Here is a 25,524-nt window from a genome sequence, read left to right on the forward strand (position 1 = left end):
TTCTTTTTCTATATTTCCTTTCTAAAGATGGATAAAAATAACAGTACTTGTAAAATGATACTTTATCCTGCATCCTTAATCTGTCTCTTTCTGATGCTCCAATGGTCTCTGATGACTTCAAAGTCAGGATACCATATACTTGTGGAAGAATTTGGAAGCCCACAAAGACTGGATTGTGAAATGGCAAGAAATATTGACAAAAACAGGGCATACGAAAAACAACAACTTCTTGACTCAAAATGTGTGGTTGGGGAACCATTTGGTCTGAGATGGGGAAGCCACAGCAGGCTATTGCAACTGGATTGAGAGCACCTGAGGGCTGTATTTGCCGGCATTCAGGCAACATCCAACATGGCATCAGTACTTCTCTGAATTGGCACTTAAACATTCAAAGGCTATCTCTGCATTACAACTGTATCAGATGTTGCATAACTTTGTTCTAAAACAAGTGCGTTTGTCTTGCTCTATTTGGAAAGCCATGGGTGCTACATTATCATTTACAGACACTTTCTAAAAATCTAAGGAGGTACGAATAGGAGTAAATTAGGGCTTTTGGAGCGGCACATTCTGTGGAAGCAGGGGGGATGGGAAGAAACAGACAGCTGACCTTGAAACAAAGACAACCCTGGAGTCCACAGAAAGATTCTGTAGGATTTCCCAGTAATAAGGCATCTCATTACTGGACTCTTGGAAAACGGTTTCCTCACGTTAAAATGACTGTATCAAAATGGGGGAAGAGATGCAATGTGAAAACTACCCATGAGAGACCCAAAAGGCAATTTAAAAGTTATAAATGGAGTTGATCAAAAGGGAGATAGAATATGTCCAAAGCCAACACGATCCTGTAAAAGCCGCCATTTTTCTCCCCCAAATTATCAATTTCATTTTTCGTTTACCTCATCACATTTGCACTGTGAATACAACCACCATTACCATTCACGTTTTGATATGCAAATACCTGAGTATAGACTATCAATACACCCCTCCTTAACTGAAATCTAAATTAACAAAGAGAAGATTACTTACATGATGAATTAACTCTTCACTTTGCAAACAATTCTTCTATGTATAAAAGTATAAAGGCCTTTGGGGAAATTTTTAATTTATCTATAACCTTTGAGGAATTTACTATATAAGATGACCCTCAGAGATTATGAAGTAGAATTCCTTTTTATCTCATTCTTTCAAGGACCCACATCTCAACATCTAAGTCCCTCAAATATATTAGGAGCTTAGTCTTCATAGACTAGCAGAGTAGATTGACTGTTGGGTTATAGAGGACATTAAAGGACAAGGAACAAATTCACAAACTTATGACTATATCCTATTATATTTTGGTTTTTAAAAAGTCCTGAGAGCAGAGATCTTCTATTAAATTTATCTTTGGATTTCCAATGCCTAGCACAGTCCCTGGCACATAGTAAGAGCAGGGTATGTGTGAAATGGATGAGTCAAGTTTCACTCCCTCTCTGAACCCTGCCAGGATGTGAGATCATTAGGACACTCTGTGCTATGGATGACAATTGACAGTGACTGAAACAGGCAGCAGAAGAGCAGAAGGAGGCAAAAAAAAAAAAAAAAAAAGCAAAAATCTCCGTGGTCTGGGGGGTCGGGAGTAGGTGGAGATAATGAATTATAGAGAAAATGATAATACACCTTACATTTATAATTTTTAAAGTACTTTACAAGATTCTTTCTCTTTTGCTCCTCACTATTCCTCTGTGATGTATGAGATTATTTAATATATAAATTCCATAATTCAGAGAGAAAAGAAGGAAATACAGCCATTTTTCCCCTTTTAGTGTAAAATGTTAGCTGCTGCTTAAACACAAAATACATGAGTTTAACTTTTCCCACAAAAAGGGTGAAGGGTTAAAAGTATTATATAATCATATAAACCTCTAGGTGAAATTCATGAACTGGTTACTTTCCAAGAAACCTTTTATGATTCATGAAATCAAATAAGCAATTAACTGCCAGGTAATTTTAGACACATCTGTACTGCACTGCTCTCCACTTTTTCCCCGGAAGAGTGGAATTTAAAATGCATGGCAGCCTATCTAAATTACTGTATAAACCCGTACAGTGAAAACTGCCCCAATCTCAACAAGAAATGGCTGTATTCAATTGAACTGCTGTTTCTCTTAGCCTCTGGCAAATAACTTACCTTAAAAGTCTCCACCACCTCTTTTGATCCTCCTTCTCCGGTACATTCCGCGGAGCATCCATTATTGCAGTCCTTAAAAAAAGAATTAAATCCATTAAGTAAAACTAGGTGGGTACCTGGGGTCTGGGGTAATCAATATCACTCACCATCACACCCTTTGCTCCGCTCCGGTCCGGTCCCCAAGCAAACAGGAAAAGGAGGATCAAACACCCAGGCACGAGCCCCAAAGGAGAGCGTCCTGCGGGGGTGCCCTTCTCTTTCTGCCCTGCCGGAGGTCGCGGCTGTTTTTGTCCTCCACCGCCGGCTTCGGGCAGACTGGTTAAATTCCAGGTTCGCCCTACAGAGCCAGGGTTCACCAGCAAAGAACAAGAAGGTAATTGTCTCCCCCTTTTATCCGAGAAAATAGTCTAGACTAGGGCTTTAAGCCATTTATAGAAAAAACCTCCTGGGCGCGCTCAGCCTCGTGGTCTTGTCGATCACGGGCGCACAATAGCAAGCCTAGAAAAGGATGGGGACCAGAATGAACCATTTTCTCTACGGGCAGGGTCCTCCGATGCAGGCTCAAGGACACTAAACCCCACACGTGAAAGACAAAACCGCATGGAATTAGGGGGTACATTTTAAACGTACTTAAGGACACAATGGAAACAGGTCGAACTGGAAACGGTGAAGACCTTAAAAAAAAAAAAAAAAAAAAAAGCCTAATCTGGTACATCACTAGGGGAAAGAGGAAGAAAGGGAATCCAAAGAGGCAGAAGGCTGCGGTCAAAATATTTTGGGGTGGCGAAGGCACGCAGGATGCGGCTGTCAGTTCTGGCAGCCCAGAAATTCCGCTTCCCCCCACCAACCCCTCCTCCACCAAAGCGGCTTCCATGGCGACCCTCACGCTCCCCGTGGCTGTCCGCGCCGCGCTCCGGAGCGGGTCCGCGGCGGGACTTTAGACCTGTCTGGCGGGGGCTTCTCCGAGGAATTCGCAGGCTGGGACTCGAGATTTCGGGCAGGGCTGGGGAAAGAGGAGACGCCCGAATGGAGACAGCATGGTGGTGCAAGGCGAAGCAGGACGGTGCGGGAAACAGCAGCAGCGCGCCCAGCCGGGCCCGTGGGCTTCCGGGACCCGGGGTCCAATCCGCCCCACCCCTACGCCCGCGAACGCCCGGGGTCGGGGTACCTGGCGGGCGAGGGCGGCGGCGGCGGCGGCGGGGGGCGGGCTGGCCATGGGGCGGCTCCGGGAGCGCGCGGCTGCGGAGAACTGCGGCGGCACGCAGCGCCCGGCTGGACGCGAAAGCGGGCGGCGCGGCCAAGCTCCAGCGCAAGGACCGCGCGGAGCCGGCCGCCAACACCCGGAGCCCCAGGCCAGGGCCAGGCGCAGGGAACAGCGCAGCGCCTCCAGCATCCCCGGGGGAGAAACCTTCAACTGTGTGGTCACTGTGGTCCTTCGGTCGGGAAACCCCAAGCCGTAGTCCCAGCCCCCAGGGCACGAGAGTGCAGGAGCGCCTTTCTGGCTGCGGGCACTCAGCAAGCATCCCTATTTACCAAACAACGCCTGGGTGGGCCTGGAAACGCCTCTCCGCCCAAGGGAAGGCAACCTCGGGGAAATCAATTTACATTAGGGCAGATTTTCCTTCGACCAGCCCACAAGAGGCAGTTTCTGCTTCCCTCCCGCTTCCTGCCCCGAGAGTTTGCAGCCGGGACTGGCAGTGGTGCCTGGCTTCTTGTCTGCCACCAACCTCCACGCGCAAACTGAAGGAGAAGAACGTGAACCCGGGTTTTAGATTTCTTTCCGCCACCTACCCAAGTCGGATTTGTAACTTGGGGTGTTACGGGGCTACTAGGTTCACATCCCCTAAGGGATGTTTCTGCCCAAAGACCTTGATGCCACTTAGACCCCCTACCCACCCAACCCATTCATCGCTTTCAGGCAAAGTAGACCATGAGTTCCCAACCAAGCAGCTTTGACAATTTTTTGAGGTAGGCCTGTGATGGCAACATTTAGAAAGAGGGAAAAGGAAGACTGTAATGGCTGTTGTCTGCTTTGTGCTCCTGAAGCCAGGTCAACCGAAATTATGAGCCTTTCTGGGCTTTTAAATTAATAGGAAGTGGTGACTTGTGCTGATTTGATCTTAGGAAGGGGAGAGAGCAGTTTATTTTGGGTAAAAGCGGTTAAATCCAGTCTGCTTTTAGAATTGATCTCATACAGCCCTAAAGACAATACAGCTCTAATCTTATTGCTCAGAAAACTGCATTCACTTCTTTCCTCTCTCTCCTTCATACTAGGCATAGAAAAGCCTCTTATGCTGGGGTGGAGCCCTGACAGGTCACATGTCACTGAAAACCAGAGTCCTTTTTAAAGAAATGTAAAATTGAATTGAACAAGTAAAGAAGATATACAGTTTAAGTATACTCTAGGGCTGCCAGTTTTTGACTCCTGCCCCAAGCCTAAAAATAAGAAACCCTTAGTTGAAGAGCTACAGACAACTTATTTGCATTCAAAATGTTGGTTTAAATGTCTACACTGGGACATCCCTGGTGGTACAGTAGTTAAGAATCGAACATGGGTTTCATCCCTGGTCCGGGAAGATCCCACATGCCACAGAGCAGCTAAGCCCGTGCACCACAACTACTGAGCCTGCGCTCTAGAGCCCGCGAGCCGCAACTACTGAAGCCCGAGCGCCTAGAGCCCGTGCTTCGCAACAAGAGAAGCCACCGCAGTGAGAAGCCCGTGCAACGCAACGAAGAGTAGCCCCTGTTCACCGCAACTAGAGAAAGCCCGCACGCAGCAACGAAGACCCAATGCAGCCAAAAATAAATAAATAATAATAAATGAATAAATAAATAAAAATTAAAAAAATAAATGTCTACACTGTACTATTCATTCAAGGCCTATTATTGTTTTAAAGGTAGATCCTATACAGCTCTAATTTTCTTTCCATTTTAAATGTGACCTGTAAATCCTCCCTTTTCAGCCAAGAAATCATGTGTAATACAAGAATGGTGTTATTAAAGATTTACTACAGGGCCACCCTGACCTTTCCTCCCCTCCAGAGCCAAACTCTGAGAAAGTGCCATCTGTATTAACTGCTTCTATTTCCTTCCCTTTCAAGTGACTGTAATTTGACTTTGTCCAATTATTCCACCTACACAAGGTTCCTAGTAGCCTTCATTTTGCTCAACCCAATGGATTTCCTTCATGTGCATTTTCATGGCTGCATCTAGATGCTGATGACTTCTTAATACATATTTTTTCAGCCCACCTCTCTCCTGAGCAGTAATGTGCTTACAGTCAAAAATCTGTCTAAAATATTCATTAAGTATGTAACATTTGTGCAGGCAGTGGGCTAATAAGTGCTGGAGATGCAATGTGAGCACACCTCCATCCTATTAGCATGCATTGCCTCCAGCCAAATAGAAAAATGTTACTCGTGTTAAAAAAGTGTTAACTAATCCCACAAATGTGAAATTGCAAATGTAGCCAGTGCTACCTGTGCTTTAAGAGCCTCTAACGATGGAATGATGGAATGTAACTGCCTCAGAAAGGTCTGGAAAGGCTTTCCAGCAAGAAATCCTTGAGCAAAGATCTGGAGGATAAACAAATTTACTATAGGAAGAAAGGATGAAGAATGTCCGGGATGAAAGTGAGTTCCGGGTAGAAAGGACATCTTTGAGAAGGGAAGGAACGTGGTACTTATAAAAGAGAGAGAGGGCTTCCCTGGTGGCGCAGTGGTTGAGAATCTGCCTGCTAATGCAGGGGACACGGGTTCGAGCCCTGGTCTGGGAAGATCCCACATGCCGCGGAGCAACTAGGCCCGTGAGCCACAACTACTGAGCCTGCGCATCTGGAGCCTGTGCTCCACAACAAGAGAGGCCGCGATAGTGAGAGGCCCGCACACCGCGATGAAGAGTGGCCCCCGCTTGCCACAACTAGAGAAAGCCCTCGCACAGAAACAGAGACCCAACACAGCCCTAAATAAATAAATAAATAAATTGATTTTTAAAAAAAAAGAGAGAGAGCCAGGGCTGGAGGAGAGACGTGTGGAAGGTACTCCATCAAAGGTGAGCCTGGGAGGGGAGGCAAAGAGCCAACCAGCTAGTGCCTTAGAGAGAGAGTCAAAGGTTAAGTTTCCCCAAAAGGTAAAAGTATGACTGTCATATAGATATAAAATGAACTTGTAGAGTTTATCTAACTCATTTAATGAAGTCACCAGGCACAGGTTAAAACTGGTTCAAAGAACAGACACATTACTGGGTTAGTGAATTGTTAAAGGAAGTTGCTAATGGACATGAAACTGGCTTCTTCCAAGTGGAGGAGAGATGTTAGTTGAACCCTGACCTTCAGAATTGATTTGCATGTCTACTGACAAGAATTATTTTGCATTTCTATCAGTTAGTGGAACAATAACTCAAAAAACAATAAAACAATGTAAAACCACAATGAAAGGGCCCAAGGACTCCTCGGAAGGAGAAAAAATGTTCAAAAGATTAGGATCTGGTAGGGAATGGGGGTGGGAGTTGACAGGCTTGAAGTGCCCTCTGACTGCAGTTTGGAGATTAGAGGAGGGCCTGGGGGGAGTGGGTTATAAGGAAGCTATTAACAGAACCTACATGTGAGATGATCCTATTAAACAGCTGGACTTGGCAGGTGGTAGGTGATGCAGATGGAGAGAAGCAGTCAGATTTCAGCAATCTTTAGACAGATTGGATATGAGAAGAAACAAGGGAGGGCGAGGGGCCTAGGAGGGCTCCCTGGATTCTGGCTTGCTTCTCTGGTTGCGATATTCACCAAGAAAAATGGAATACTGAAAGATGAGGTGGTTTTGTTTTGGTTTTTTTTCTGGCTGCGTTGAGTCTTTGTTGCTGCATGTGGGCTTTTCTCTGGTTGTGGTGAGCGGGGGCTACTCTTCGTTGTGGTGCGTAGGCTTCTCATTGTGGTGGCTTCTCTTTGTTGCAGAGGATGGGCTCTAGGCACATGGGCTTCAGTAGTTGTGGCTCGTGGGGTCTAGAGCGCGGACTTCAGTAGTTGTGGCTCGCGGGCTCTAGAGAGCAGACTCAGTAGTTGTGGTGCACGGGCTTAGTTGCTCCGCGGCATGTGGGATCTTCCTGGACCAGGGCTCGAACTCATGTCTCCTACATTGGCAGGCTGATTCTTAACCACTGCGCCACCAGGGAAGCCCAGATGATGTGGTTTGAGGGGGTGAGCAGGAGTCTGGTTTGGGGCCTATTGAGTTTTGAGGTGCCTCTGAGACTGGCTGTTAGAGATACAAGCCTGCTAGAGATATTGAGCCTGTCTGAAGCTCAAATGAGAAGTCTGGATTAGAAGTAAACATTTGATAAGTCACTGGCGGTGATCACTGAAGCTATGGGTGTGAATGAGAATGTCATATCTCTGCCTTGGTTTTCTCATCTGTAAAATGGGACAATAGCAAACACGTCATGTTTGCCGATTGAGATAGATTATCATAACATGTAACAGATGTAAATTACTTAAAGCCTTCCCTGGTAAATCTTAATCCCTTATAGATAATGATCATTTATCCCAGTTGGCAAACATTTTCTTAAAGGGCCAGATAGTAAATATTCCAGGCTTCAAGGGTCATGTGGTCTCTGCTGCAACTACTCAAATCTGTCACTGTATCACAAAAGCAGCCATAGACAATACATAAAAGAGCAGGCATGTCTGTGTTTGCATAAAATTGTATTTACAAAAATAGTACAGAGTGGATTTGGCTTGTAGGTTACTAACCCCTACTCTATGAAGTTTCCCCAGCTAGAAATATAAGTGTCATCCTTCAGACACAGCCAAGTGATCACCACTGTCTACATTCTAGCTACAAATATCATGACAATCACCATTTCTCCAGCCATATTACCGCCATCCTAGTACAAAATAGCTTCCAAGTAACCTCTGCCTACAGGCTTGCTTCCCATTTAGCCATTCTTAGACTGTCAACCAGAGAAATTGTCTCAAAATGCAAATCTGAACGTATCTCTTGTTGGCTGAAAAATCTTCAGGCTTTACATCATCCTTATGACAGAATATTTTAGCAAGCTCCCCATCCTGTCCCTGGCTCTCTGGCTCACCTTTTGCTATTCTTCCTCTCTCCAGCCACCCGTGTAACTTAGTTCAGTCCGTCTTTTTGACATCAGGCCTTCTCACAGCTGGCCGTCTGCCTGCAACACCCCCCTGCTACTGCCCACTGCCTCTCTCATCCTTCCTCTCTCAGATTATTTAACAGCACTTCCTTGGGGAGACATTTCTAAGCCCTGTCTAGGCTACGTGGGTCCCTCTGCTATTTATTTCTATAGAATTCTTTCCACTACAAAATCACTGTCATACTTTATTCTAATTATTGGATTAATATTGCTCTAATTTTTTTTTTTTTTTTCCGGTACGTGGGGCTCTCACTGTTGTGGCCTCTCCCGTTGCGGAGCACAGGCTCCGGACGCGCAGGCCCAGCGGCCATGGCTCACGGGCCTAGCCGCTCCACAACATGTGGGATCCTCCCGGACCGGAGCACGAACCTGTGTCCCCTGCATCGGCAGGCGGACTCTCAACCACTGGGCCACCAGGGAAGCCCACTCTAATTTTTATGATGGGAAATTGTGTCCACTTTGTTCACCTAGGAATCCCCCCTCACCCAATGCCAGGCACACAACTGAGACTTAACTATCTGTTGAATTGCATCTCCGATTTTTTTAAAGTATGTATTTAACATATTTTGGAATTTTAACTGCCAAAGTTTACAAATATAACAGACTAAAAATGTCCTCAGGGGCCACTCTACCGGTAGATCTAGGCTCCTTTCTCCATGAACTCTTCTCTCTAAATCTTTCTCCTTCCTTTTCCTCTGTTCTCATCCTTCCACTATTCCATCTCTTCCCTTAACCACCCATCATATGGGCTTTCAGCGTATTATGACTGTTAAGGGATTCGATCAATGCTTTCCAGCAGAACTTCCTGCAATGATGAGAATGTTCTGTCTCTGCACCAAGCCAAGTGGCTATTGAGCGGTTGAAATGTGGTTAGTGTGCTTAAGGAACTAAATTTTTAATTTTGCTTAATTTTCATTCATTTGCATTTACATTTAAATAGCCATATGTGGCTCTGGTTTTAGTGCAGTTTGGGGGCATTGTTATAAGTTTGGCCATAGCTGAGGGCTGGTGTCCTGGCTCTGTCACTTATCAGCTCTATGATCTTTGGCAAATGACTAACCTCTTTTAAGTCTCACATTTTAAATTAGAGTAAGTGACAAGGCAATGATGAGATTCAACATGAAGATATTGTATAAGGGACTCAGCGGTCTTAGTTAGCATCTCATAATTGCTCAATAAGTGTCAGCTGTTATTATTTTTCTGTTTTTGTTTTTTTAAATTAAAAATCATGATTGCCTTTCACTTATGTGTAGCCCTTAGATTAGGTATATTAATAATCGGAACTATATCATATGAGGAGAAATCTTAAAAATCTACATCTAGCACTTCAAGTGTTTCTTGTTTTTAATGTAAAGTTTGTTAAAAAAAAAAAAAAAAGAGAGGCTCAGTTTGGCTCATAAAGCAAATGGCACATTTGTTCATGGGAACAGATCTTTAATAAAATTTACTTATAGGGCGGGGGCAGGGGGTGGGCAAAAAAAAAAAAGTTACTTATAGTCTACAAAAGATCAATCACAAAAGTGTGGCTCTAGATTTTTCCCTTCCCTCTCTTAGCCTGTTCAGTAAGTCCCCAAGTCACACTGAGACTCTGCCTGCACATTTCTCTTCTCCACCTGCTTCTCTCCTTCATCGCTGCTCCTCTTTTGGCCACAGTCTCCCAGGTGGTCCCTCCACCCACTCCATTCTTTTTTTTTATTGCGGTACGAGGGCCTCTCACTGTTGTGGCCTCTCCCGTTGCGGAGCACAGGCTCCAGACGCGCAGGCTCAGCGGCCATGGCTCATGGGCCCGGCCGCTCCGTGGCATGTGGAATCTTCCCGGACCGGGGCACGAACCCGTGTCCCCTGCATCGGCAGGCGGACTCTCAACCACTGCGCCACCAGGGAAGCCCACCCACTCCGTTCTTGATCTCCCATCTCCTCCCCTCCCTCCTACATCCTCCGTGCTGTCCCCAGAGTGCTTGCTCTGAAAAGCTTTTTCTAAACTAGTCACTCCCCAGTTCAAAACCATAATGATATCTGCTACTGGTCCAGCCAGTTATGATGTCCTGGGCACTTTTGTAACCAAGCAGGACCCTATGGGGCCTTCCCAGGACAGACCCCTCCCCCATATCTTCTGCTTTAGCTCCTATCCGAAGCACGTAGATAACAGTATCTGATGCACCTTTCCTGAGTTGTTTTACAGATGCTAAAAACCACGACCACGTGGAAGAAAACTACTTGAAGATCATGAGTCCGTAGCCCCCAGACCTATTGGTGCCTAAGGGTTGATAATGTGAACCCCTGTGACACTGCCCTGTTAGCTCACCATCAACCAGTTAGAGAATTGTGCACCCTACGACGCCCCTCCCTCACGTGGCCTTTAAAAATGCTTTGCTGAAATACCCATCGGGGAGTTCAGGGGTTTTGAGCACTAGCTGCCCTGGACTCCTTGCTTGGCGCTCTATCATAAACGCTGCACTTTCCCTCACCACAACCTGGTGTCAGTAGATTGGCTTTACAACGCACGGGCCAGTGGACCCAGGTTTGGTTCTGTAACACTTTGGGTACACATTTTCTCACCTAATACTCAAAAGAGCCCCTCCCCGACACACACACCATAACTTCTACTTTCTTGATTTTCAGAGACTCAGAGACATTACTTACATTTCCCCGAGATCAAACAGCTGTTAGTTAAATCAGTGTGCCCTCAAGATTGTGACCTTACCTACAATTCTGACTTGTTTCAGTGGCTCCAAATTTTACAACTGTAAACCCATCACTAAAAATTATAGCATGCATGGCAGATTGTATTTTCCAAAGATCGGCCACAACGTTTTCTCCCATTGCATCTGCTCTTCTGTGCAACTCCATCATGAGGTGGAGTTTTCCCCTACCCTTTTGAATCTGGGTGGGCCCTGTGACAGTTTTTTTTTTAAAGAAGATGTTTATTAATTAATTAATTAATTTTTGCTGTGTTGGGTCTTCATTTCTGTGCGAGGGCTTTCTCTAGTTGTGGCAAGCGGGGGCCACTCTTCATCGCGGTGCGCGGGCCTCTCACTATCGCAGCCTCTCTTGTTGCGGAGCTCAGGCTCCAGATGCGCAGGCTCAGCAGTTGTGGCTCATGGGCCCAGTCGCTCCGCGGCATGTGGGATCCTCCCAGACCAGGGCTCAAACCCGTGTCCCCTTGCATTAGCAGGCAGACTCTCAACCACTGCGCCACCAGGGAAGCCCCCGTGACTGTTTTGACCAATAGAATAGAGCAGAAATGTAAAAGCGATGCTGCTCCAATTCTAGGCGTGCACTTTCAATGCCCTGGCAGCTTCTGCATCCTTCCCCTTGGAAGGTGCTTGGGACTCCCGCACTTGGAACCCAGCCGCCATGCTGTAAGAAGTGCAAATGAGGGAGAGGCCACGTACAGGCTTACTAGTCAGCAGTCCCAGATGAGCTCCCAGCCAACATTCAGCATCAGCTGCCAGCCGTGTGAGTTGTCATCTTGAGCATCCAGCCCTGTTGAACGTTCAGATGACTGATTGAAATCACATGAGAAACCCTAGATTAAAAGTATTCTGCTAAGGGCTTCCCTGGTGGCGCAGTGGTTGAGAGTCCGCCTGCCAATGCAGGGGACACGGGTTCGTGCCCCAGTCTGGGAGGATCCCACATGCCGCGGAGCAGCTGGGCCCGTAAGCCATGGCCGCTGAGCCTGCACGTCCGGAGCCTGTGCTCTACAATGGGAGAGGCCACAACAGTGAGAGGCCCGCATACTGCAAAAAAAAAAAAAAAGTACTCTGCTAAGACTCACATACTAAGAGAATGAACTTATAGTTACGAGAGGGGAAGGGTTGGGGGTGGGATAATTAGGTATTTCTTTTTGCGGTATGCGGGCCTCTCACTCTTGTGGCCTCTCCCGTTGCGGAGCACAGGCTCCGGATGCGCAGGCCCAGCGGCCATGGCTCACGGGCCCAGCCGCTCCGCGGCATATGGGATCCTCCCAGACCGGGGCACGAACCCGTATCCCCTGCATCGGCAGGCGGACTCTCAACCACTGCGCCACCAGGGAGGCCCTGACATGTACATATTTAAGATGGCTAACAAACAAGGACCTACTGTATAGCACAGGGAACTCTGCTCACTATTATGTAGCAACCAAAATGGGAAAAGAATTTGAAAAAGAATAGATACATGTAGATGTATAACTGAATCACTTTGCTGTACACCTGAAACCATCACAACATTGTTTTCTTGTTTGTTTGGTTTTTGGCCACACCATGAGGAATGTGGGATCTTAGTTCCCTGACCAGGGATCTAACCCATGCCCCCTGCATTGGAAGCATGGAATCTTAACCACTGGACCACCAGGGTGGTCCCCCACAACACTGTTAATCAACTACATTCCAGTATAAAATAAAAAGTTAAAAAAAAGAAAAAACCTACTCTGCTGAGCCCAGATAATCTATAGACCATGAGAGACAGTAAAACATTGTTTTAAGCCACAGAGTTTTGGGTTAGTTGATTATATAGCAATGTTAACCAAAACAGCATGCAAGGGCCTCCCTGGTGGCGCAGTGGTTGAGAGTCCGCCTGCCGATGCAGGGGATACGGGTTCGTGCCCCGGTCTGGGAGGATCCCATATGCCGCGGAGCGGCTGGGCCCGTGAGCCATGGCCGCTGGGCCTGCGCATCCGGAGCCTGTGCTCCGCAACGGGAGAGGCCACAAGAGTGAGAGGCCCGCATACCGCAAAAAGAAAAAAAAAAAAAAAAACAGCATGCAAGCCTAACATATATAGTCGTTTATGAAAATAACCTAATACATAAGTCATACACAAAAATAGGAATAAAAAATGAGATAAATATGAGATAAACATGAGATAAACATGAAATAATTAGCATTTTAAAATATCTTCCTAATTATGGTGGTTTTCGTCTACCATCCTTGGCTACAGGCCAAATATATAGTAGGGCTAAGTAATCATTAATGACAGTAGATAGAATTCCCTTTTAAATAGTCTTCTTGATGATACCACAATTTTGTGCCCCACTGCTTGTCAGTTCTGATTAAATCATTGGTATTTCTATCTCGGGATATGGATAATGGAGAAGCTGTAATAAGAATTGGAAAAATAGGGACTTCTTTGGTGGTGCACTGGTTAAGAATCTGCCTGCCAATGCAGCGGACACAGGTTCAAGCCCTGGTCTGGGAAGATCCCACATGCTGCGGAGCAACTAAGCCCATGCGCTGCAACTACTGAGTCGGCTCTCTAGAGCCCACGAGCCACAACTACTGAAGCCCATGCGCCTAGAGCCCATCCTCTGCAACAAAGAGAAGCCCGCGCACCACAAGGAAGAGTAGCCCCCACTCACAGCAGCTAGAGAAAGCCTGCACACAGCAACGAAGACCCAATGCAGCCGTAAATAAATAAATAAGCAAATAAATAGAATTGGAAAAATATTAGCTGTTTTGTTTTTGTTATTTCCTTATTTTTATATCACTAATACTTTATTTTTTTAATTTAACTATAGTTGATTTAAAATATTGTTTAGTTTCAGGTATACAGCTTCAGATTCTTTTCCATTATAGGTTATTACAAGATATTGAATATAGTTCCTGTGCTATACAGTAAATCCTTTTTGTTTATCTATTTTACATGTCGTGGTGTGTATCTGTTAATCCCATACTCCTAATTTATCCCTCCCCTACACTTTTCCCCTTTGGTAACCGTAAGTTTGATTTCTATGTCTGTGAGTCTTTTTCTGTTTTGTAAATAAGTTGATTTGTGTTATTTTTTAGATTCCATATACAAGAGATATCATATAATATTTTTCTTTGTCTGAGTTACTAATCTCTAGGTCCATCCGTGTTGATTCAAATGGAAATATTTCATTCTTTTTTATGGCTGAGTAATATTCCATTGTGTGTGTGTGTGTGTGTGTGTGTGTGTGTGTGTGTGTGTATCTCCACATCTTCTGTTGATGGGCACTTGGTTTGTTTCTGTGTCTTAGCTATTGTAAATAGTGCTGCTATGAACATTGGGGTGCATGTATCTTTTCAAATTAGATTTTTCATCTCTTCTGGATATATGCCCAGGAGTGAGATTGCTGGATCACATGGTAACTCTACCCTCAGTTTTTTAAGGAAGCTCCATACTGTTCTCCATAGTGGCTGTACCAATTTACATTCCCACCAACAGTGTTGGAGGGTTCCCTTTTCTCCACACTCTCTCCAAAATTTATTATTCGTAGACTCTTTTTTTTTTTTAGAAGATGTTGGGGGTAGGAGTTTATTAATTAATTCATTTATTTTGGCTGTGTTGGGTCTTTGTTTCTGTGCAAGGGCTTTCGCTAGTTGTGGCAAGTGGGGGCCACTCTTCATCGCGGTGCGCGGGCCTCTCACTATCGCGGCCTCTCATTGCAGAGCACAGGCTCCAGATGCGCAGGCTCAGTAGTTGTGGCTCATGGGCCTAGCTGCTCCGCGGCATGTGGGATCCTCCCAGACCAGAGCTCGAACCCGTGTCCCCTGCATTGGCAGGCAGATTCTCAACCAGTGCGCCACCAGGGACACCCCTATTTGTAGACTCTTTGATGATATATGCTTTGAATTTTGTTTGTGTTTATTTTATTCTGTTTGCAGAAATCTGTTAAAGCTAGTTGTCCCTTTTTCAAGGATTATCAATTAACACTGGCTGACGTAATCTACAAAGCCCCTTAACCAGGCTCATATAAATTGTCACAGTCACAACCCCCTCTGCTGAAAGAGGACGAATGCTCAAGGCTGCACAGGAGACCCTTCCCCTGCACTGCCTTGGGACACTCAGTGCTCAAAGTCAGTGACAGTGTGACCCTCTGATGGACTGAGTAGACGTTGCCCATGTAAACCCATGTGAGTTAAATATACGTACAATTTCATTTTTTCCTGTATGTTAGAAAAAACATGAATATAATCAATGCTTCTGACACCCCAGTGGTCTCTGTTGCACATCCTGGGGGTACACAACCACCTTGAAACCACCAGGCTCGCAGACAAAGTGCAAACTCCTGAGCTCGGTGGATTCTGCAAATTCTGAAGCTCTTGCTTTCTCTCCCTTCCTGTCCTTCCTCTCGCCCTCATTGGCACTTCTCATTTTCCTTCATACACAGAGGAAATCCTTAGCATGGCAAGTGTCTATACTAGGGTCATCTTGACGTACCCTAAAAAGGAGTGACAGAGGACAGAGAAACAGACACCTGAAGATTCTAGGTAAAAAGATAAGAAATTTCATTTCATGTTTGGAAACAGTTATGCTTATAATAGTGCATTTTATAGAAATAGAACCACATAACAACTTCTGAGAGGGAGAAATTAATCCTAACTAAATGAGGCTTGTTTTTTAAAATCCAGAGTATTAGATCCTGGATTGCTTTAGAGAACATTTTGTTTTCCACTGAAAGCAGCTGCTCTGCTTTTAAGAGTACAAGTTAATCTACTTTGAGGAAATTAACAGCAGAAAGAAAAGGCCTTGGGCCATGACCAAGGTAGATGTATTAAGTTTTATTCATGTTTGTTAAGTATACTATTTATAGTAGAATCCACAACATACTCGCATTAAGGTAAACTAATTTTAATAAGTACATGATAAGTAGAAAGAATGAGAAGTGATTGATGATTGACATGAGCAAAAGATATACAGCAAAGGAAAGTCAGGTATTTTGGAATACAGTGAACTTCTGGAAAAAGTTAATGAAAATGCCTTTCCTGTGAGTGTAATATATGTTCAAGAAAATATAAAATACTAACTAACTTCTCTCAGATATGTCCCTCTGGCTGTAAGATGTGCCATTCCCTATATCAGAACTGTAAACAGGGCACTTATCACCACCTGCTCTTTGAGATCGTTCCAAGTATGCAAGAGAAATGCAAACAAATGGGATGAAAGACCGTCAAGCTTTCTCGAGGTGAAAAGGCCAAGGGCACGCCTTGTATATCTGTCATTTCCAGCATGCTTTCTATAAACTTCAAATACTCTCGTTTTTTGTTTTGTTTTGTTTTGTTTTTCTTTGTGGTTCACGGGACTCTCACTGTTGTGGCCTCTCCCATTGCGGAGCTCAGGCTCCGGACGCGCAGGCTCAGCGGCCATGGCTCACGGGCCCAACCGCTCCGCAGCATGTGGGATCCTCCCAGACCGGGGCACGAACCCGCGTCCCCTGCATCGGCAGGCGGATTCTCAACCACTGTGCCACCAGGGAAGCCCTGAAATACTCTCACTTTAATGTGGAAAGATAAGGCACAGAAGGAACAGTGCCGTGTGTCTGCCACCTGGATGAATAACCGCTGCCTTCTTCAATGTTCCTCACCAGGCGGGACGATTCATCAATCAGAGTCAGGGGATGGAAGAGGCGAGGCTTTTCAACAAAAGTTGTCGTTGCTCCTGCTGCCTCGATCTTAAACATAGTCCAAATTCAGACGATCACAGCTCACGGCAAAACTTCCTTTTTCTAATGCCATTCTCCACCCCAGATGAGAAACAGCAATAAGACCAAGAAGTGAAGCCCAACAATGGGTTTATGAGGACTTAATTTTAAAAGGTTTTATTGACACATCATCTGAACTGTCCATTTCTTTGTGCTCTGGTGGTTTGCTGGGCAATTTGGAGTGAATGAAAGAAAAGCTTTTCTCCTGCAGTGTGGGAGAAGGCTGTTGAGAAAAGGGAGATGGGAAAAGAGAACTGGCAAGATGCTTGCTTCACGGATGTTTTCCTGCGGGCAGAGCTCGGGAAAGAGTTAAATAAAGGTTAAGAACCTGGGAGATGATGGGCTTCTAACACTTGTCTGTCCTGTGTACTGTTTTGGAAAGTCTTCCTGTATCCCCAGGGGTGTGAATTCTGCAGGTTGGAGATGCTAGTTTAACCTTACATTTACTAGAGCAGTTATGACACTTCTTTACGGTCTTTAACTGTCCGGGCAGTGACTTCATCCTCTTTTGGATTTCCAGGGCTTAGTACACAGCCAGGCAACTGTGTGAACCTCAAAAAATATTTTCTGAATAAATTGATTGAATGTATAAATCCACCATGTTTTTGTTTAAATTTAAAAAAAGAGGGCTTCCCTGGTGGCACAGTGGTTGAGAGTCCGCCTGTGTGGGTTCACGCCCCGGTCCGGGAAGATCCCACATGCCACGGAGCGGCTGGGCCCGTGAGCCGTGGGCGCTGAGCCTGCGCGTCCGGAGCCTGTGCTCCGCAACGGGAGAGGCCACAACAGTGAGAGGCCCGCGTACAGCAAAAAAAAAAAAAAAGATATAATGGATGTTAACTAAACTTATTTTGACAATAAAAAAAATGGACAGATAAGCTGATTTGTTTTACACACACATACATATAGGGAGAGAAGGAGAAAGAGTAGAAAAGAGATACCTAAGTAAACTCAATTGTGTTGGGCATAAAAGAATCAAAGATAGATTTTAAAGTGGCCATTTGTTCAGGCCCCGTGTCATAGATCTATTGAACCTGACTTACTAAAACTGCCTTTACCTATTTACAAGATATTTTGCCTACCTCCCCTAACTTCCACACATTTCTGAATAGAAATGCCCCTCAGAACTTTTTCTGAATCTCACTAAGTCATGCGTTCCGAGTTCATTGCAAGATTTTGTTTCAAGCTGTAGCTCTGTTATCTAGGAGGTCTATAACCTTGGGCAAATCGCCTTGTGTCTCTGAACCTCAGCTACCCTCCCTACAGAGGTAAAAAGGAAATATGTAAGTTAGAACATTTTGCAAACATGAACAGAATATGGTATAGTTGTTTCTTTTTTCTAATATCAGGTTAATCAAGTTTGTAGGGAGACCCTATAACACAGCGGTAAAGCACACAGACTCTGGAGTGACGTTACTGGATTCAGTGGCTCCGCAAGCTTGGTCTAGTTACTTAACCTTTCTGTGTCTCAATTTTTCCACTTGTGAAATGCTAATAATAGAGTATTCATGAGGACTAAGTGAGGTAATTCACATAAAGCCTGTGCTGACACGTAGTAAGCTCTCACTCCCTTAGTTATAATGATTGCAGTGAAGATTCATATTGAATCTTCATATCTGAGAAATATTTGAGAAAATTTGGCATCTGTGAAACTGGAATTATTTCTAATTTTATAGAGATGAAAGGATCCACAGGACTTTCACCTCGCTACACACAGACTTTGTGGCATGGCTTTCTTGCAACCCTGCCGCCCGGCTGAGAAGGGGTGGTTTGACCTTAGATGCCCATAAATCCTCCTGGCAAATAGACCACTCCCACGTGGCTAGCACTTGTACTGTTGTACTAAGAGGTCCACTGGCTTCTTAGCCTTTCCTCAGATTACTGGAGCAACATACAGAAAAACCGGTTTTCCATTAGGGTTCCTTCAATGTTTGGATATGGTGCAGTCCTCAAGTGAATTAAAACTCACTTCCTCAAAAAGCATGTTTAATTTATTTCTGCTTTTAAAAGTTGGTATGGAAGCTTTTTCTCACTAATGATGGCAGCATACATTTTCCCCACTAAAGTAAGCCCAATATATGGCAGTCTCAATTTACCAAACAGATATATCATAGGACCGGTACCAGTCCGTGGCCTGTTAGAAACCGGGCTGCACAGCAGGAGGTGAGTGGCGGGGGAGCGAGCAAAGCTTCATCTGTATTTACAGCCACTCCCCATCGCTCGCATTACCGCCTGAGCTCCGCCTCCTGTCAGATCAGCTGCTGCATTAGATTCTCATAGGAGCGCAAACCCTACTGTGAACTGCGCATGCGAGGGATCTAGGTTGCGCGCTCCTTATGAGAATCTAAAGCCTGATGATCTGAGGGGGAGGTGAGGTGGTGATGCTAGCGCTGGGGAGCGGCTGCAAATACAGGTTATCCTTAGCAGAGAGGTTTGCCTGCATGGAGACCATAATAAATCAATTCTTTGCAGACTCGTATCAGAACCCTATCAGTGAGTGGTAAGTGAAAACAAGCTCAGGGCTCCCACTGATTCTGCATTATGGTGACTTGTATAATTACTTCATTATATATTACAGTGTAATAATAGTAGAAATAAAGTGCACAATAAATGTAATGCACTTGAATCATCCCAAAACCATCCCCCCACCCCAGGTCCGTGGAAAAATTGTCTTCCATGAAACCGGTCCCTGGTGCCAAAAAGGTTGGGGACCACTGTCATAGGATTTCTACAATGCAAAAGTTTTGCCACAAATGGCTTTTATTTAGTAAAAAAAATTTTTTATTGAAGTACAGTTGATTTACAATGCTGTGTTAATTACTGCTGTACAGCAAAGTGACTCAGTTATACACATATAGACATTCTTTTTTTATATCTTTATGGTTTATCACAGGATATTGACTATAGTTCCCTGTGCTATACAGTAGGACCTTGTTGTTTATCCATTCTAAATGTAATGGTTTGCATCTACCAACCCCAAACTCCCAGTCCATCCCTCTCCCTCCCTGCCCGCCCCTTGGCAACCACAAGTCTGTTCTCTATGTCTGTGAGTCTCTTTCGTAGATATGTTCATTTGTGTCAATATTTTAGATTCCATATATAAGTGATAATATATGATATTTGTCTTTCTCTTTCTGACTTACTTCACTTAGTATGATAAACTGTAGTTGCATCCATGTTGCTGCAAATGGCATTGTTTCATTCTTTTTTATTGTTGAGTACAGATTTTAAAAAGCAAATTACTCTGTGCATTTGAGTATGATTAGTTTACAAAATATAAGTAGATATTATGACTTTACAATAATGCAGCCATCTACTGTGTAAAACTAGGCTCAGCAGTAAAGAATTGCATTTCTCATACACTCTACCTTCTGCCATAGAAAAAGATGTTTTTAAAAGTGTGAGCATGTAAAAAAACTTACATGTTTTTTTAAATTGAGGTATAGTTGACATATAACATTATATTAGTTTCAAGTGTACAACATAATTCTATATTTGTGTGTATTGTGAAATGATCACCACAGTAAGCCTAGTTAACATCTGTCACCATACATAGTTAACAGAAATTTTTTTTCTTGTGATGAGAATTTTTAAGATCTGCTCTCTTAGCAGCTTGCAAATAGGCAATACAGCATTGTTAACTATAGGCATCATGCTGCACATTACATCCCCAGGACTTACTTATTTATTTTATAACTGGAGCTTTGTACCTTTTGACCTGCTTCACCCATTTTGCCCAGCCCCCAACCCCACCTCTGGCAACCACCAATCTGTTTCTGTATCTATGAGCTTGGTTTTGCTTAGTTGTTTATTTGTATGTTTGTTTTTAGATTCCACATATGAGTGAGATTATACAGTATTTTTCTTTCTCTGTCTGATTTACTTTCAGATAGAATAATGCCCTCAAGTTCCATCCATGTTGTTGCAAATGGAAAGATTTCTTTCTTTCTTGTGGCTGAATAATATTCCTGTGTGTGTGTGTGTGTGTGTGTGTATTACAATTTCTTTATCCATTCATCTGTTGATGGACACTTGGGTTGCTTCCATTTCTTGGTATTATAAATAGTGCTGCAGTGAACATAGGGGTGCATAAATAGTGGGCAGCTAATAAACAACAAACATTTATTTCTCACAGTTCTTGAGGCAGGAAGCCCAGGATCATGGTACCAACGTGACCGGTGAGGGCCTTCTTTGGGGGTGCAGACTTTTTGTTGTGTCCCGGGTGGTAGAGGGGCAAGGGATCTCTCTTGAGCTTCTTTTATAAAGTACTAATCCCAGTCGTGAGAGCTTAGTCCCCTTCCAAAGGACCCACCTACTACTATTATCACCTTTGGGGGTTAGGATTCAACATGTGAATGCTGGGGGGACACATTCAGACCATAAAAAAACTCCCAAGTTATTTCATATTTGTGAAGTGATGAAACACACACCCATACACACACACCCCCACACATTTTAGTGAAAGATGCAGGTGTCCTTATAAGCTGGTGTGTGAACGTGCTGTTCTCACCAAATGAGTCATCAAAGATTTGAGAGTTAATTTACGTGAGCGGATGTGTCAGTGTTACTTTGACAAAAAGACATGAGCATGCACACAAAACACAAGGTGTTCCTCATATAAACAATGAACATACTGCATCATCATAACCACCCTCCATCAGACACATTTCTATCAGGCCCTTAATCCCACACACATTACAACAACACTATAAGGTAGGTATTATTATCATTATAAATTCCCTTTTGCAGATGAGAAAATTAGAAAAAGTGTGATGATTTGCTAGGATGATGTGCAGGACTCGGTGCTCACAGCTGTGATTTATTAAAGGATGATAAAGGACCAAAGGCAGATGAGCAAAGGGAAAAGGCACATGGGACAAAGCCCAGAGGAAACCAGGTGCAAGCTTCCAAGGGTCCTCTCCCAGCAGAGTCACACAGGATGTGCTTCGTTCCTTCAGCAACATGTTGCAACAACACATGTGAAATGTCATCTACCAGGGAAGCGCAGTAGAGACTCAGTGCCCGAGGCTTTTATCAGGGGCTGGCCATGTAGGTACCCTCTACCAGCACATAACAAATTTCAGACTCCCGGAAGGAAATAGATGTATGGCAGAATGCACATTGTACAAATAGTTTAGGTACAGTAAGCCACTCTTATCAGGGAACTGTGGGAACCCTCTGGAAATTCAAGTTCCCAGACACCAAGGGCCAGCCTTGTCAGTAGACGTTTCCAAGGCTAGCAATCTCAGATCTATTTCATTAATGCTTTTATGCACAGGAGTAGACCTGATCAACTGTGGAGAGGTTGTCATTGAGGGCAAAGGCCATGAAGTATCCAGGTGAAGTTCTCATGTTCACTTTGGAGATAACCAAACTGCATATCAGAAAGGTAGATTGCCTTGACCAAAGTCACATCTAAAAAGAGGCAGCTTTGGGCTTCCCTGGTGGCGCGGTGGTTGAGAGTCCGCCTGCCGATGCAGGGGACACGGGTTTGTGCCCCGGTCCGGGAAGATCCCACATGCTGTGGAGCGGCTGGGCCCGTGAGCCATGGCCGCTGAGCCTGCGCGTCTGGAACCTGTGCTCCGCAACGGGAGAGGCCACAACAGTGAGAAGTCCGCGTACCGCAAAAAAAAAAAAAAAATTAATTAATTTAAAACATAAAAAGAGGCAGCTTTTTGGCTGGCCGTCCATGGTTAAGACTCTGCGCTTCCAATACAGGGGACACGGGTTGGAACTAAGATCCCACATGCCGCATGGCACGGCCAAAAGAAAAAAATAAATAAATAATAAAATAAAATGAGGCAGTGCTGGCACTAGAAGCCAAGTCTTCAGACCACACAGAGCACTTAACAGATGTGAAAGTAGAAAGCAGTCTGTGTAGTCTACGTCCATCTCTGCAGTTACTGGGGATCTTGATCAATTTGTTTAATTTTTACTAATTCGCTGTTAGATTTTATTACAAAATGAACACAAAAGTACAAGTTGATTTTGCACAGGTAGCTTTTTGGTCTAAATGATGGCATGATTAGAGCACTAGGTATTTTCAGTCAGGTATGTTTGTAACTTACTCTCTCATTTCCTCCCTTTTCTAGACTGAGAATTTATTGAAAAATATTATAATTTTTAATAACTTACAATAAAATAACAAATTACAAGAGAGGAGAGAGAGAAAGGGAAACCTCTTCTTTACATGAGAATGCCAATGGACCAATGCTGAGAATAATATAATTAGATCAGTCAAGGGATGCTAAAATCATCAGATGAAAGGTGGTTGGAGAATGAGATAGTCACAGACTCAAAGTATCATGCCACAGATTACATACTAATTAAAAAGGGGGAGGGAAGGCTGCCCTGGTGGCGCAGTGGTTGAGAGTCCGCCTGCCGATGCAGGGGACACGGGTTCGTGCCCCAGTCCGGGAAGATCCCACATGCCGCGGAGCGGCTGGGCCCGTGAGCCACGGCCGCTGAGCCTGCGCGTCCGGAGCCTGTGCTCCGCAACGGGAGAGGCCACAGCGGTGAGAGGCCCGCGTACCGCAAAAAACAAAAACAAAAAAAAAAAAAAAAAAAAAGGGGGGAGGGAATTCCCTGGTGGTCCAGTGGTTAGGACTTGGTGCTTTCACTGCCATGGCCTCAGTTCAGTCCCTGCTTGGGGAACTAAGATCCTGCAAGCCACGTGATGCAGCCAAAAATAATAATAGTTTTAAAAATTAAAAAGTTTTAAAAAATAAAAAGGGGGAAATATCCCTTTACAAGGAGAGAAGTCCTGGCCATCACCTTCACCAAGTGATCAAACTTAACATGTTCATAGAGGTACCAGGAAACATTATGTGTCTCCTGATGGGAGGCAATGAAGACACAATCTCACCTCAGTGGTATTCTTACCAAGAGGTTTAACCTGGACGCAAAAGAAAAAACTAGACCAATCCAGAATGTGGGGACATCCTACAAGACAACTGGCCGAAATCTTCAAAACAGACAGTGTCATGAAAAAGAACGGCAGCAAAAAAGGGATAGTTCTAGGCTGGAAAGAGACAAATGCAATGTGTAAACAACAAAACCAATAAGCACAAAGCTATGAAAAATATTCTGAGGCCAACTGGAACAAACAGCATATGGACTGGAAATGATCTCACTGCAGTAATTTTAATTTTCTTAAGTGTGCTATTTGGAGAATGTCCCTATTCCTGGGACATGAAGTATTTTGGGTGAGAAGTATCATCACAGCTGGAATTTATTTTCATATGATTCATCACTTGAGAGAAAGATAAAGCACATGAAAAGCTTAACCACTGATGAATCTAGATAAAGGACATACAGGTTGTTTTTTGCATATTCTTTCATCTCTATGTTAAGTGTGATGTTGGCTAATTTTATGTGTCCATTTGTTTGGTCCAATATAAGTCTAGATGTTACTGTGGAGGTAGTTTTTAGATGTGATTAACATTTAAATCAGCAGACTTTGAGTAAAGCAGATCACCCTCTGTAGTGTGGGTGAGCCACAACAAATCAGTTGAAGGCCTTAAGAGGAAAAAAAAAAAAAAAAAAAGACTATGTTTTCCAGAAGAAGGAATTTGGCCTCAAGACTGCAACACAGAAACCCTCCTTGAGTTTGTAGCCTACTTGGTCTGTCCGGCAAATTTCTGACTTGGGACTACAGCATCAGCTCTTACCAGAATTTCCAACCTGTCAACTTGCCCTATAGATTTTGAACTTGCAAGCTCGCACAATCACATGAGCCAATTCCTTAGCCTAAATCTCTCTCTCCATATATGTCCTATTGGTTCTATTTCTCTGGAGAGTCCTGCCTAATACAGTAGGTTTGGAAGTCCACTAAAAAAAATTGTGGAGAAATTAGAAAAATTCATACATATATATAAATGTTTCACTTGTCTGTAAAATGTGGGACAGAATAATTTAAAAATGCATACAGGGCTTCCCTGGTGGCGCAGTGGTTGAGAGTCCTCCTGCCGATGCAGGGGACACAGGTTCGTGCCCCGTTCCGGGAAGATCCCACATGCCGCGGAGCGGCTGGGCCTGTGAGCCATGGCTGCTGAGCCTGCGCGTCCGGAGCCTGTGCTCCGCAACAGGAGAGGCAGCAACAGTGAGAGGCCCGCGTACCACAAAAAAACAAAAACAAAAACAAAATGCATACAACCTTTAAACCCCATTTCAACTCTTGAGTTACAATCTTCATCCCCTTATTAAAAATTTTGCATAAAACAATAGTTATTTGTTTTGAGTTAAATTTCATCTCTTCAAGAAAGATAAATACTATATGATATCGCTTATATGTGGAATCTAAAAAATATAACAAACTAGTGAATATAAAATTTAAAAAGCAGACTCACAGATAAGAGAACAAACTAATGGTTACCAGTGGGTGGGCGGGCAATACAGGGGTGGAGAGGGGGAGGTACAAACTATTAGGTGTAAGATAGGCTCAAGGATGTGTTGTGCAACACAGGGAATAGAACCAGTATTTTGTAATAACTGTAAATGGAAAGTACCTTTAAAGATTGTGTAAAAATAAAAAATTAAATTGAAAAACATTTCACGAATTCCCTGGTTGTCCAGTGGTTAGGAATCTGTGCTCTCACTTACAAGGGCCTGGGTTCAATCCCTGGTCGGGGAACTGAGATCCTACAAGTTGCATGGTGTGGCCAAAAAAAAAAAAAAGAGAGAGAAAGAAAAGAAAAAATTTCAGCTCTTTGGTGATGATGAAATGACCAAAAATCCAATTATGGGGGAAAAAAAGAACTCAAGGTGATTTATATAGACAAGCTCTACCTAACA

The 25,524-nt window shown here is 44.1% G+C and overlaps 1 protein-coding gene across 2 annotated transcripts in view; it reads right to left on the bottom strand.

The window, feature by feature from the left end:
* Positions 1-25,524, bottom strand: part of BCAT1 (branched chain amino acid transaminase 1) — a 106,854-nt gene that overhangs the window by 61,790 nt on the left and 19,540 nt on the right. For both annotated transcript variants that reach the window (XM_081249806.1, XM_081249805.1), the window contains exon 2: positions 2,168-2,239. In XM_081249806.1, coding sequence (XP_081105932.1) covers positions 2,168-2,239 — 72 coding nt within the window. The remainder of the gene's footprint in view (positions 1-2,167; positions 2,240-25,524) is intronic.

The sequence above is a fragment of the Mesoplodon bidens genome (genome assembly GCF_964165515.1).
Source record: "Mesoplodon bidens genome assembly, chromosome: 11".
NCBI classification, from domain to species: domain Eukaryota; kingdom Metazoa; phylum Chordata; class Mammalia; order Artiodactyla; family Ziphiidae; genus Mesoplodon; species Mesoplodon bidens.